Source organism: Colossoma macropomum, unplaced genomic scaffold, assembly GCF_904425465.1.
Source record: "Colossoma macropomum unplaced genomic scaffold, Colossoma_macropomum, whole genome shotgun sequence".
NCBI lineage: Eukaryota > Metazoa > Chordata > Actinopteri > Characiformes > Serrasalmidae > Colossoma > Colossoma macropomum.
The window spans coordinates 6531045-6546927 of NW_023494801.1; the positions used below are offsets into that span (position 1 = coordinate 6531045).

At 39.4% G+C, this 15883-nt stretch overlaps 1 protein-coding gene across 1 annotated transcript; it reads right to left on the reverse strand.

The window, feature by feature from the left end:
• Nucleotides 1-2815: 2815 nt before the first annotated feature.
• On the reverse strand, nucleotides 2816-14714 carry arf2a (ADP-ribosylation factor 2a). The gene is made up of 5 exons (XM_036589312.1): nucleotides 14596-14714; nucleotides 5607-5764; nucleotides 4627-4737; nucleotides 4408-4532; nucleotides 2816-3559 (listed from the first exon to the last, which is right to left on the reverse strand). Exons 2-5 carry the CDS (start codon nucleotides 5752-5754, stop codon nucleotides 3398-3400), a joined length of 546 nt encoding a protein of 181 aa, XP_036445205.1. The 5' UTR covers nucleotides 5755-5764; nucleotides 14596-14714; the 3' UTR covers nucleotides 2816-3397.
• Nucleotides 14715-15883: the final 1169 nt, after the last annotated feature.

The following is a 15883-nucleotide window of genomic DNA, read 5'->3' on the forward strand; positions in this document are numbered from 1 at the left end:
ATACATCAGTGTTTTAACACCAATGGTGTAGGATAGAAACCCTGCTAGAAAACCTAGCACAGACCAGCATGGCTGCCCTGCTAAAAAAAAGGACCATTAATAACCATTAGCATTAAAACCTAAAGGTTTTGCTTTCTAACAGGAATTGGATTATGGTTTAAAATAGAGACCACTAGTTTCCTGTGGAACACCTTTAGATCCTAGATGCATTCAGAAGCCATTGGTCACCTGTAGAACTATAAGGATCCTTTACACTGTGATACCAACCCATCAAAAAAGCCAAAATACATTACATAACAGCATATGCTGTGTTTTTGATGCTGGTATGTTGGTCAACCAGCATGGTCATGACGGGTGACCAACTAAAACAGCACCAGACCAGCAGTAGAGCTAGTGCTGTTTCTTACTGCAGGGAACTACTTTTCCTTCCGCCGGCACAACCACATAACATGCAGTGAGTGCCCTACGATGGCAGATTATTCTGTTATTTTCCTAAATGAATAGTTTATTTAATACTAATATAAAGGCTTTCAGATATAATATTTAATGTCCACTTTTTATTGCAGCAGTGCTGCTGGAGTTTTTAAACACCTCAGTGTCACACAGTGACACCATCCAGTAAGATCCAGCCAACAGCATCCTGTGACCACTGATGAAGGACTAGAGGATGACCAACACAAACTGTGCAGCAACAGATGAGCTATCTTCTCTGACATCTACAAGGTGGACTGACAAGGTAGGAGTGTCTAATAGAGTGGACAGTGTTTAAAAACTCCAGCAGCACTGCTGTGTCTGATCCACTCAGACCAGCGCAACACACACTAACACACCACCACCACATCAGTGTTACTGCAGTGCTGAGAATGATCCACCAACAAATAATACCTGCTCTGTGGTGGTCCTGACCACTGTAGAACAGGATAAAAGGGGACTAAGAAAGTATGCAGAGAAACAGATGGACTACAGTCTGTAATTGTAGAACTACAAACTGCACCTATATGGAAGGTGGAAATAAACTTCTCAGGAACACTGAATCTTTGTGATAATGTGTTTCACAAGTAATACTTGTGTTAAAAAGCTTTTGGGTCAGATATGTTAAAGTTGTTCCGAGTTGCACTAACAGGTAACTGAAAAGGGTTTGTGATGAAGAAACAAGCCAAAAAAAAAAAATAATAATAATCTTGCTGCATTAAGTGCATTTCCATTATCATGTTTCTATTACATATCATTTGTGGCCGGTCCACCAGCGCCACCCTGTGGTACTTCTAAGTACTACAACTGCACAAAACCAAGCCTTAAAATATCCCAAAGTTCACTACGTTAAAAAAATCTCTACTAAAATAATCAAAGACAATTTTGTAATAGAGATCTCTTTATTATAGTGCATTTCTCAGATGTTACAAGATGGGTTAAAAAAAGCTAGAAACAAAGAAAACTTAAGAAAAGGGGGGGAAACATGCACACCTTTCTTGCTGTTTTTCTTTTTAAACATAATTCTTCAAAATTAAAGCTTCACATCTCAACATACGGTGCCTAAATGAAATGGCTAGCTAAAATACACGTTCTTACACATTATTACTTTGCCATACAGATGATGTTTGTCATTCAAATAAATCAGTTATTTAATCATTGAAGAGATCATTACAATAAAAGGCCCAAGGTCATTAGAGTTCTGAAACGTGCTGAGTTTTGGTGCAATTTGTAAAGAAAACTGCTGCTGTCCAGTTGTAGACCTAGTTAGGTGTCAATTCACCCATTCCTTTATAAGAGGTCAGTACAGGATCAGGACCTTCAGGGGTCACACAGAACAAGCAATTTCTTACAGTGTGCAAGTATTGGATGTATGCAACAACATTCGCAGTAGCCTTTGGAATTAATTCAGATACCAAGGAAAAGAAATAATCTCTTGTCAGTTGTTTTGGAGGGTTGAACATTGCCTGTCTGCTGGTTACATTTTGGAGGATGAACTCAGAAATTGACTGACGGTCAGATGACACAGCCAGAGGAAGAAAAAGAGGGCGGTTAAGTAAAGGAAACAAATAAAAGAGCAAAAAGCAAGGAGGCTGTGATCCACAGACACAGCTTTCTTAATCTGCATGTATGTAAATGTACAGTTGTAGCTGAGGCAGCTGCAGTCTTGCCCTGCGCTCCTCCCTCCTAACGGTCAAAATATTGAGTCTAATTTGTTCTGCCAGATTTAAGACTTTGCTGTTCGTTTCTGATGGACTTCAAGCTTGAGATGTGAACCTGAAAGCAACAAAACGTGACTTTAAGAAGCCCTTCGTGGCCACGGGTGAATAACTGGAGCTGAACCCCTGACTCAACAGACCATGTAAAAGAAAGAAAAACAATGGAAACAAAAACGAATCATTAGAGTGGGAGCAGCTCTAAAAAGGCCTCTCTACTCTGAGATAAATTTCTAACTCTCGCAGCGCACACAAACTAACTCTCCTGTCTCCAACACGTCACCCAAAAAACAATAAATCTATTCTGAGTGTTAAAATACAGCCTCAGAAGGATGTTTTGTATGCATCACTTCCTACATTTACAACAGTTTAGGAGTTTACAGCACATCATAAACCCAGATGCTTCAGTTCTGAACGCTTTTCTAAATGCATTAGTTTGAAACACCAGTGTTAAAGAATATACTGCCTTTTAACCAGGGAAACTACAGCCATGTGCTTCAATGAGCAAGTGGGTTAAAGGAGAGCAAGAGCAAAAGTCAATAACTGGCTTTCGATGTGGAAGTCATGCCTTAACAAGCAGCAAAGAACCACAACTGCACCATTTTTTTCAAATAACGCAAAGAAGGATCTAGGATGGAAAACGTCACTTTATTGTCTTTTCTTTTCTCCCAACCTGATGCAGGTTACAATGAGTTTCATCATATGTGGGGGGTCAAAGGGTGACAACGTGAACCTTGTAACATCTTAGACATGCGCCACTGCTTTAACATCAGAGGATGAAAATCAAGACTGTACTTTTATTTCAATATAATTATTTATTCTGTAAGTAACAAAAGAAACAAAAAACATTTTAGCATCCTGGGTCATTCTTTGCCTTGTGAAAACCGGGGAGGGACACCAGAGACAGGAGAGAGGGATACAAGAGAGAGGAAGAAACAGAGAGAGAGAGAGAACCAAGCTGTTTGAGAAGCATGTGTTCAAAAGGCACAGCAGGGCTGCTCCCACTCTCATCTCACACGCACGCACTTCCATTCTGGTGTGTGTACACTAGACAGCACTGGGGAGAGCCTCTAAAGTCTACAGGAGCAAACGAAAGAAAAAGAGGATGGATAAAGTGGGTGAGAGACTAAATCCAGCGCTGCCTTATTTCATTACACACACATACACACATTCACACACAGCGCAGACAGCAGAGGGCTAGGTGGAATGGATCATTTAGCGTTTTTGAGCTGGTTGGAGAGCCAGTCCAGGCCCTCGTACAGGCCATCTCCGCTGGTGGCGCAGGTGGCCTGGATGTACCAGTTGCGGTGCCTCAGCGAATGCAGGCCCAATTTGTCTGTGATCTCTGCTGCGTTCATAGCGTTGGGCAGGTCCTACAGGGGGGCAGGTCAAATACAGTAAATTATCACAAAGATAAATAATGACAGTAGTAGGCAAAAGAAACTAACTCTGCTTTAAGTCCCTCTATTAGTTTGCTCGCCTAGTCCGACTCAGAATGAAACCGATACTTTCGTTTCAGTCCAACTTAAGGACGCACTGATGCTGGTCGATGCTGATACCTGACATTTTTCATGTACATTTGTCGATAAATTTACAGAAACATTTACAGAACGTATAAATTGGGGCTGCATCTATTTGGATTAAAATGACAAATGAAACATTTACTTTTAAAAGGCTAACGCAGTAATGAGTAGTAAAATTTGTTAAATCCATCGGTTTCTTAGCACTGCAGCCCAGTGTTGCCTAAACATTCTGCTCTCCTGGAGCACAATAAATAATATGAAATATCAGTCAAATCTAAACATGATATATCAGATGCCGACAGCAATATGAATCCGCTTCTACTGTGTGCCCCTAGTCCAAATGTTTTTCATGTTGCACAAATTTAGGCTGACCAAAAAAATTTTTTCCAAACCTCATGTATCAAACTCACACAGAGTCGAATTTAGGTTCACTATGAAGTTGCCCAAAACCATAATTTGCAAGCACTCTCAGACTAGTTGCTCTGGGCATAAATGACTGAGACTGCTGTGTTCCCAACTGAGAAGATAAACGCTCTAGGGATCAATTCAATCAGACTAAATACTAAGTGCACATAAGTATACTTTGCTACCATGTCAGACTTGGGAAGAGGCCAAAGACAAAGCTATCGTTTTGTTTTCTGTCAGAACAGCCTGCTGGTTCTGGAGTTCAAGGGCTTCGCAGGTTCTCTCTCTCTCACCTGTTTGTTGGCAAAAACGAGCAACACAGCATCTCTGAGCTCATCCTCAGCCAGCATCCTTGTCAACTCCTCTCTCGCCTCGTTTATTCGCTCCCTGTCATTACTGTCCACCACGAAAATCAAACCTGAGAGAGTGTGAACAACAAGGGTGAGAGATCCATCCACTTATCAAAGTCCATCCACTCTTTACTGAAACACATGCGTTTTGGAGAGACTGACCTTGTGTGTTCTGGAAGTAGTGCCTCCACAGCGGCCGGATCTTATCCTGACCGCCCACATCCCACACTGTGAAACTAATGTTCTTATATTCTACTGTCTCTACATTAAAACCTGCATGGAAAAAAACAGAAGAAGCATGTCATCGCAAGGTGGGGCTGAAAGACAGAAGTAGGACACAAGGCTGAAGATCAGTGTAGACAGCTGGGGGTCACCAAGGGCAGACAGGTCCTAGACTGTAACACACTGTCCTAACACTACAGCCTCAGGACAGCTTAACACCACTAATGTGTGTATGAGCTTCCTCACCCTGTCCCAACGCACACATGCAGACAAGGCCGAGAACGGGAAAGTAAGTGGAATAAACACAGAATTACAGCTGATACACTAACTGATAACATTCTAGTTGTGGCTGATAATTTTTGCATATTACACTGACATGGCAATGGAATCAGACATGACAATTGCTGATGTACTAAAAACCTTAAGTAAATTTACATTACATTTTTAGCAGACTTACAGAGTCCATTAAAATAGCAAAAGGTTTTAATGTTTGCAGTCTTGACCAGCCACTCTTATTAGCTTAGCAGTGGCACTGCTGCCTGGTCAGGCAATCTTCTCTGGGTGAAGCCACAAAACTAGCCATCGGAATGAGCTGAAAGGAGTCTATATGCTTAGCACTGGTCACTAAACATGTGCCAGTGTGTGATGAGCTACAAAATAATGCACTAAGCTAACAGCTGTAATGATCGATTACGTTACTGGAGCTCGACTTTGCCCATTTATCGGCAAGTAATATCAGCCATGTATGTAACATACACTGCTAGCATAAACAACACATGGAGATTCAATTTAGCTGGAAAAGAAAAGTACTGACTCAAGAAAAGGGGGACAGAAAACAGGTCCTCTCTTAAATCTCTTAAACATCAAAGATAAAAATGTAAATTTGAAGTGCCTGAATCACAAGCACCACGGTAACTGACCGATAGTGGGGATGGTGGTGACGATCTCTCCCAGTTTAAGCTTGTACAGGATGGTGGTTTTGCCGGCAGCATCCAAACCCACCATCAGAATACGCATCTCTTTCTTTCCAAAGAGATTCTTAAAGAGGCCTGCAAACATGTTCCCCATGGTGGCAGATCTGAAAGAAAGGGAGCGAGAAGATCAGAATATAAAAAAACAGGACTGATTCACGTTAAGAACAAAGGTGGTTTCACTCTTAAGTATCAGTGAAAAATGACCTTTCTTGCTTCAGTTTATAAACCTCAAAATGGCTGCGCATGTGAAACGCACAATTTAAGCTTCACTCTTCTGAACAGATTAAGTGTTTGTAGCACAAAGTGTTACAGTGGCACCACAGACCACAAGCATGAAGCAGATGGTTGCAAAATACACCCAAATCATTAGTAAACAGCTGTTTTATGCCAACAGTACCTTTTTCTCATTTAGCTGAAGGATAGGCATAACAGTGTTGGCAGCAGAAAAAAGGGATAATGAATGAACTGTCATCCCAATTCACCAGTACCAATACGGTGGGTCTCATAATGGGTTTTCATACATGGATGTTTTAACTATAGCCTACCTGTGAGTTACAACAATGCCTTATGCGCTACAGACACGTTGACTAAAATTTTGCACATGAACTGTGTTAAGTAAAACACTCTAGTTTGTATTTTTCATACAGTGCAGACTCTTAACACTCAGCCCAGGAGGGTCATATCAGTGCACTTGTGTTTCCCCAATCCAGCACAAGCAAATAAATTCAAGTAATACTCGGCTGATGACAGGGTTTAAAGCTAGGGTTGAGATGAGTGGTTTGACAGCAAATATTGCACTGTGGAGAAATGTGCCAACTTGGATTTCTTTACAGTGGTGGTGACAGGAACCAGGAGTTGCAATGTCTACAATGCAAAGGTAGCCATTTTATTTACTATCCAAAATGGCCAGTGAACCTACAAGTGTCTGAGGATATTTTTATGTGTGTTGTTGATTATGGTGAAATAATAAGTCTTCTAGCTACTATTTTTATTCTTACAACACCCTGCATGAACCTCTCCACAATTAACTGATTTACGAAAAAAATGTTTCAGGCCAAATGCTTCTCTTAAACTATCATAAAGTCATGTCTCAGGTATTAGGCAGTGTATCCATAACCATTTTGTAATAACTTTGTGATGTTTTTACAGGTATTAAATTCTTTAGACATCTGGTTCTATCACCACTGCTATGAACAATGCTGACTCGCTAAGTTTCTCTAGAATGGTGTATTTCACAGTAAACCACTCTGAGTGACTTTTACAATGCCCATTGTTCATAACCTCCATATATAAAATAAAAATATTAATATGAAAATCATAATACCCCTAGTTAAAACAAAACTTTGCAGTTATGCAGTGCCGTGACTCTTCCAGGCCTTGAGATTGAAACACCTGGTACACAGAGTACATCCGTCACCTCTGCATGCTCACCAACCCTACTCCAAAGGTGGCGGTGGCAGGTTAGTGGTAACCACAAGCTACTCTACGACAAACAAAGAGCACAGTTCAGCTCTGCAGCACTACCCAAACTAGAGAGAGGTAGGGAGGGAGGGATGGAGGAGAGGGGAACAATGAGGTCAGTGATGTGGTGAATGTAGGCCACTGCAGGGAGGAGCCCTGCAGGTAACCTGACCAGCCTGTAAAAGAAGACACCCGGCCTCTGAATTAATCAGAGAGAGCAAGCAAGCAAGTCCCATATCGACCGAGTTACACCTGAATCCAGACAAACTGTAACCCAAGAGACGATGGGCACAGCTTAGCAGACAATGCAGCCTTGAAAGAGAGGACAGTCACTTCTACCACAACACTCCTACTTCCAATTCTAGATCCTAAAGCATCAACGAATTGTCAAAGGCTGCCACAATTACTCTGGTTTAAAAAAAATTAACAAAAGACTTCCCTGCATAATGAACACACAATGCTTAGTTGGCACTTTGCATGATTTAATTTCTCCTAATGTTCTCTCTTACAGCAGCAAATAGAACCTAATGCATAAACACATTTATATGCGTTTCTTGCTACACAGTGTTTGACATTTCTAAGCCTTCCTGGTTTATCTCTTAAGTATTCTGTAACCATTAAAAGGCTATGCATGTTTGGTATTGTTTAGTTATTTGGTATAGTTTTATTTGTTAAAAACTTGCCTACTTGATTAATCATTACACTAATCAATAGCCTGACAGTTTAATTTTGTCCCAAAAAAAATAAACAATGCGCGCACACCACATTCAATTCAGACCATTTCAAAGCAAATGTTACCATACCAGTTGCATCCTCATGTCCGTATCTCATGCAAGCCACAAGTCACTACTATATGGTCACAAAAACGTTGAATTAACTTGATCACTAATATAATCAATATTAAGAGCCCTTATCTGATCAAAACTACATGAGAAAATAAACAGAACTAGTTTTACTGTGTTTCATGACTAATCATGTTAGTTCTTACAGAGTAAATATTGTAAATGAAAAAGCACGGCTGTATAAGTCTGTGTAAACAGGAAGAGCGGTTGCAGGAAGCACACAGCGCAGGCGAGAGCTCTCCTATTCCCAGGAAGAGAGACCTACCCTTTTGGAAAAATAAGAACCAGCCTGAGATCCCTACAGTTCTCATACTAGAAGACATGATTAATGGCTTTAGCTACTAATCTCTGGACAAAGACTCATTAGCAAAGAAGAGGTAATGAAGTAATCTGTCTACACACACAAATATATCTATAGAACTTCACTGTAACTGGCTATCAGGTAGCTATACTATCAGCAGCTGCCCTCATGAAGGTTACACATCCAGAACCAACAAAAGACTCAAGGTTAGGTCTGCTACAGCTACACTATTCAAACTTTTAAATCTAAAGATTTATTTAACCTATGGGACAATACACGTCTTCTGCATGTGTGTTAAATTGTGTCAAACAAATTCTTTATACATTCAATATTAATCTTATACATGTATTGATATAGAATAAGATGTATTGATACAATATTTTATTGCATTGAAGCCCACCAGTTTCCCAAACTGGTGGGTGCAACTGTCGCTCTGGGCTGTCTTGCAGTGTCAGTTTTGGGTTCTTTCTGTTTAGTTTCTCATTTTTTTTGTAATACTTTCAATTTATTTCTTATTGAGCTGTTTTTTTTGGTTTGGCTGTTTTCTCAATTTCTTTTAAATCTGTTCCACAGCACTTTGGCCAACAATTGTTGTTTTTAATAAAAGTGCTTCATGAATAAAGTTGACTTGACTATCTATTTGGATAGTACTTACGTTATCACACCATTCTAATAAAATATCAAATATTAAACTTCACAACTTCTTTCAAACTGCATAACTAAAGATCACACTTCTTTTTACAAGGGCATAGTTAGCTCAGGGCAAATGATGGCAATAAGGACAAATTATGGCAATAAGGACAAATTATAACATCACCATGCATAACATGTATCACAACATTTAGTTTCTCAGCAGTTTTATAAGTTAGTGCAGACAAAATGCACCAGCAAAACAGTCGTACTACATGCTAAAATGCGACCAAAACCTACAAGTACGATTTTCTGAGTGTATATACATATGTACGTCCAAGATATGCTCAGAAGATCACCATAACAACCACTCCTTATTTGAGACCATCAAGAAAAAACAAAAGTCAGTCACTTAAGACAGTGCATTAGTTAGTACCACAACTAAGAGGCCAATTTGTTTTCACTGAGAGGCAATTCATTAGCTCACCAATGATTAAAGCATTAAGTCTCAAGCTCATTAGGTAACTCGGCGACTTGGGCAGGATTTGACATGAGAACAAGTGTTAACCTCCTCCAGGCACTGCTATGTTTCTCATTCTTTCCTAATGCGGTTATTCACTGCGGCTGAAATGTTAAAGCAACAGTTAAGCGTTGTCAAGAGAAAACAATTGCTGTTTGATTTTATTAACTGTTACTTTTCTTCTTTGTCTATAACCACATCAACATAGTGAATCTGTTCATTTTCACTCCCTTTTGTTGGAATTTTATAATTTTATTATTTTGGTTTTGTGAAGCACTTAGAGTCGCATTTCACATATTAAACGATATCCAAGTACTTAGATGACCTTACTGTTATTACTTTTTTCATTTTATCACTTGTTTACAAAACACTTTCAGCTGTTGCTTGTAGCAAAAGCACTCTATACACAAATATTACTATTATAAATAAAGGTCCCTCTGATATACAGCATTCATTACTTTAAAACACAAAATGGCAAAACACACACAAACCTTATATGAGCATTCTGATAGGTACTGAAAGTGCAACAACCACTAAAATGTAAGCTTCCAGTAAAACAAATCACAAGAAATGTTACCAATGAAAATAAAATGGAAATGATCTTGCGCTATTTTAATTAAAATGATTAAGCAGACACTGAATCCAGTTTTCACATCCTTAACCCACACAGTGGTGGGTGGGAGTGATTCAGCAGCCCTGAGCTAGAACTTTCCTTGAATGACTAAATTTCACTCCCCTACTTTTGTCAGTCACTCGATCACATCTGCACTATAGAGGCCTGAGAGGGCCGCTCATCAGCACAGTGATGAGGAAGTGCCCTGGAACACTGACTCATACTGGAAACAGACACGTGGTGGCACAGGGGCCAGAAGAGTGTGAATCCTGTACGTCTTATACAGCATATGGCTCTGTGCATAATTACAGAAATTAGCCTACTCACTGGTCCCCACCCTACACAAGTGTGTGAAACCAGAGTGAGATGAGAGGGGAGGTTGTGTTGACTCTGAACTTTTAAAGATACATATATTTGACGATACAGAATGTAATGGAGTTTCCACACAGTATGATACATTTTCAATACAGACAACATTGATTTTGCTCTTATGCTGTGGTCAGCACCAAAACAAGACCACAAAGCCTTGTTGAAAACATAATTAATACTTGCAGCAAATTTTCTGACTCATTCAACTATCATTAGTCTAAATCAAGGATTCAGCCTATCAATCTATCAATTATACAGCAGAGTTTCTGGTCTGAAATATGATTGGCTGAGCCACGATGCCACTGTAAAATACTTAAACATCCACTATCCATTAATTCAATGAGATATTTATAAAAATGTTCCTTTTATGGACCATGGACCACAGTACTGCCAGGTGCGGCCAGGTTTTGGCCTGTATACATGATGTAAACTGCCCGCAACTGTATTGAACATATCCCACATAAGAACCGGGTTTTGTTTACCACACTGAGGGGCTGACGACTAAACTCTCTCAATGATTATATGGCCAAAAAAATTAAGCACACCGATGAAATGACTAATCTAGAGTGATGAGCTACTGAAAGGTCTATAGTAAATATTAAATTAACCTAATGTAGCTCTTGAAAGTCGTTTTTGTCCAACAAGTTCTTCTCTATACTTTCCTCACACCACTGTACAGCGCAATTTCTCTCAGAGAACATGGATGAAATTTGCTCGTCGTATCGCTTGTGGATCATTGCTTTCCATGTAGTACATCACTGTAGTTGTACTATCGTGCTCTTGAAAAGTGGTCACAAACACTACTATAGTTAGCTACACACCTTATTTTTCAGTAGGCCTATCTAGCAGAACCAATTGCTTCTTGTGACCCAATGCATACAATTCAAAAACGCTGCTGAAACTGAATGATAAAACTGGCTATTCAAATAAGAAATGTTAAATATTGTAAATGAAGTCAAATCAAAGTTTTTTTTTAAACAAACAGCATTAGCTAATCCTTAACATCCATACCAACATCATTGTTCTAGAAGACAAATTTAAATACACACAAGGTGTTACTGCTTTCATGGCTAAGGGAAGCTGTTTTCTTCCTGTTGTGTTGATTTTATGAATATCATGGCATGAGCATTATTCCAATTTATATTAATATTTCTGATATACGCAAAGTCTTCCATAAAAAGTTTATTTTTTGCATGAAATGCCATGACCACACAATCCTCCTACAATTATTAGGTACATTAGATACACAAAAGACTGACACTTAGCAGACATACTTAAACATTTTCTATCTAATAACCATTAAAAAAAGCAGAAACCGCAAATTGAGCCTCATAAGTAATTCAAAAGGTCCACAAAGGATTAATTATTGACTGCTAAAGGACAAGAGATGGGAGGAGCTTTGGATAATGCCCCATTCACCGGCCTCAACAAACGTCTCAGTCCTGTAAAAACAAAACTGACCTGCTCCCATGACGACCACCAAAACTGGCCCCTACCTACTGCAGCACAAAAAGAGGAGAAGAAAAGCAATCGGTCAGCTTTTGCACAAAGCCACTGTTAAGTGAGTTGTACAATCGTAGCGCAATACATCTTTTGCTTATCCTGTCTCACTCTGCAGCCCTTTAGACACACTCAGTCCGTCAGAAATACTGGACGGAAAATCGTGAGAGAAACGACACCAGTCCTACATGAAGACCTCGTCCTGTAACACAGTTAACCGTCAGGTAACTGCATAACACATCCACACAATAAGCCGACAAATAATCATTCTTACGCTCCTCGTTTTACATACTTTTAAACAAATCTTTTAAAAAAAAAAAAAAACGAGAGCGATGTAGAAAAAACGAGGAGTCTGTGATTTTCATGCTGTCAGACTCCCACTGCACCTGCTCCTGGTTCTGGAGGACGTGTACAGCAGAAGAGTAAACAAAAGCATGTGCGAGGTGGCTGGAGGGAGAGGCTATATCTGAGAGCCTGGAGCCAAACACATGACCACATCTGATCTCTTCCACAATGTCGAGGTTGCGACAGACCCACAGCCTAAGTTAGCGTCAGCCATTTCCCAAACAGAAACCAACATTAGTATTTTTCAACTGCCCAAGGCAAACTAACTGCCATGAAAAGCCACGTATACAAAACCTATGAAATCTGATTAAAAACTACAACCAAGCGAGACACCAAAATTAAAGGAACGATTAACTGTAAAATAATTTTTACAATTATCCCAAACGCAGTCGATGGGCAAATACAACACGTTTGCTTCTTTGATTTTACACTATGAGTTCAAAGTCAAGTGATGCTAAAAAGCAGTGGAAGTCCGCGTTATCAAAATTTTTCCGAATGACAGACTTATTACATTGCATTCACTGCTGCAGTGCAAAAGTGAAGCACAAACTGTGGACACCAAACACGTTTGGCCGATCAACTGTGTTTGGGGAACAGGGAAAGTGGACTAAATCAGAATTTTTGGCAAATTTTCCCTTCGACCAATGATCAACTCACAATACATGCGACAGATCACTCTAAATTCAGACGTAATTCAATCATTGCGATTTAGACAAAGTAATTCAGAGAAATGGTTTATTGTAGTGAAACTTCCTTACTCATATTTACTTTGCAGTGGTGGCGATAGGAACCAGGAGTCACGCGTCTTCTGAGTTTTAATATGTAATTTTGATGAAGGTAAAATAGTGGTCAACCTAAAAAAAATTTCTTGGATGACTTTGTTGCTTTACAATGCCCTGCATGTACCTGCATGAACAGACTTTCAAAAATGAAATTTGGGCCAAATCTTATTGCAAAACTATCATAAAGCAAAAACACAATCAACAGACAACACAATCGTAACCATTTCATGTAAAAACTTTCGATGAGTAAGTTTTTAGAGGCCTTAACCACTTCAGATAACTGGTTCCCATCATCACCACTGTGAACAATTTTGTGTCCGTCAGTTTCTCAAAAACAGAGCATTTAACATCAAACACTCTTAGTGACTTTGTTTACATCTCAACGACTGAATTTTTATATGTATATATAAACATAAAATTAACAGAACTCAAACAAACTGCAAGTTTGTATTTATCTCCCATTGTACAGAATCAAACATGTACTGGAGTACTGAGGTACATATACACAGTATGTACAGCTAAGTAAATTGAGCAGAAAACAAATAAGTGTAAGCATATTCATAAAATTAACATTAAAACAGCAAACTAATAAAATACGTATACTGCAACGTATTAATTGATTGTAAATTAATAAATAATGTATGATAATGACGCACATAGGACTGTATTATACAAACTGACTTAAGATGTTGACAGGTAAAGTAAAAAAACCCAGAACAGCCAGGTTAGCTCACTAACCAGGTTAGTATTTCTTTTATGCAGGTTTATCAGGTCGACAACCGCAGATGAGAAACCCGGCCTACATAGGTTACTTTGCCAACTGGCCAGCAAACTCGACCATCCTACCACACTGTTTACAGATTTTCCGCTCTCGACTGAAAACGAAAGGCTAACTACACACCAAGATCCTTCAAGAGGTAAAAAATAAGAGGTGCCTTCGGTTTTTTGCATCGTATCTTTGTAACTTACGAACCATCATCTGTGAGGCCATCGACCTAGCTAACGATAAGCCTCGACGGCTAGCTGGCTAACTACCATTAACGAGAGTGAATCAGCTACCTTAAGGCGCTGACTTGGGTAGCATTTAAGCTTTAGATACGTCCAAAATCATCAGGTTTTAAATGGGTAACACGGATATATAACGGCGAAACGGACGATAAGACTGTTTAGATAAGACGACTCGAAAACGTGAAAGAGTGACAGGCTAATCTGCCCAGCGAGCTACATGTTAAGCAATCCAAACCAGCTGGCGTAGACGAGGCTGAAGTGGCTTCCTCGTCGAATTTCCCCGTTCCACCTTAAATGGTAGAGAGGTTACATTCTGGTGCCTCAGGCGCCAGGATGTGAGTGCTGCGCCGTTTAAGGTGGAACGGAAATATTCGAACGAGAAGTGAATAAGAAGCCGACTTCGGTTTCGTCTGGCGTAGCTTAGCCACGAAAGCTAAGTAACATATCGGCTGGATGGATGATAATAGAGCTCGGTTTGTCCCCTAAATCTATCCTTTAAGTGTCCGAAATGAACCGACAGCAGCCGCTAGGTTTTCGTGTTGCTTTTAGTTCCTCTGAAATTACCTTATCGATGCGGCTTCTCAGCAAAAAATCCGTCTCCTCCTTACCGCTATTAACAAAATGGCGTCTTTCACTGGTCTACAGAGGGCCGCGTCGCTCGTCCCGCCCACAGTCAGAATCGGACCAATCAGACGCCCAAAAGTCATCACTAGCCACGCCCCTGCTCAGATCTGGTCCAATCACTTGGTCCGAAGTGGTACGCGGACACAAGTACCGCTGTCGAATTAACACGATCAGCTCGGTTTTTTCTGGGCGTGGGGATAAAAAACACATATTTTAGTTCTTTATTCATGAAGTTACTTTTAATTTTGTCACATACAAAAATATACATGAGACACATGGGAAGTGTGAAACCTCTCCCTTTACTTCCAGCTTCCTCAAAATTTGAAACCAGTCGAACGAGCCCATCCCTCCCCAAACCGAGACTCTCCACAGAAGACCCCCCTGAGCCATACAAGATGAGCCTTCAGTAGCGATGCGTATAATACGCGAATATATTCATTTTTAATCTTCATAAAAAGACAACATACGTAAAACTACGCATTACTTAGTATGAAATTGCCTCCTAGTGGAGAGACACGTGACACTGATGTAACACTTCCTGCTTATAGTACATGGCTGCGTCCAATACAGCATACTAGCATACTAAATAGTATGTCAGAACTAGTACACCCCCATCAGAAGTCCAGTCTTTAGTATAGTATGGATGGTACAGTGGTATGCAGTTTTGGACGCAGCCCATAAAACCTGATGAAGCCACAGAGACATCTATTCACTTATTTTAGTATTGTCAATATGTGAAATATTCATATTATTGATTAAAAGTATTGCTTATTGTGGAAACATGCATTATTTGGTCTTTTGGAAAATCACAGGGCTAAATGCACAGATGTTTATATGATAAACCTTATACTTTTAATGGCTTTTAATTTTTTTTAACTTTTTAAAATATTTTTTGTTTCATAATCACAAGTGCTGTTCTCAGGCAAAGCGTAATTTTTGTTGCCTTTAAAAAAGAGATTAAACATTATATTGAATTAATCCTGCACTCTTTCAAACAAAAAAGCTATGGAATGGTTAAAATATGTACATATGTAAACATGTATGTATTTTTGATGTATGTGTACACTGTTATATGTATATTTTTTATAGGCATCCGATGTTGTGTACTATGTTTTGCTTTCAATAAAAAAAATCGAATCTAGTGAAACTCATTGTGTCCAAAATCCTTTTTTTTATTCCCACTAAAAATATACATACGTTAATTGCCAGAGGTACATAGAGAAAAAAA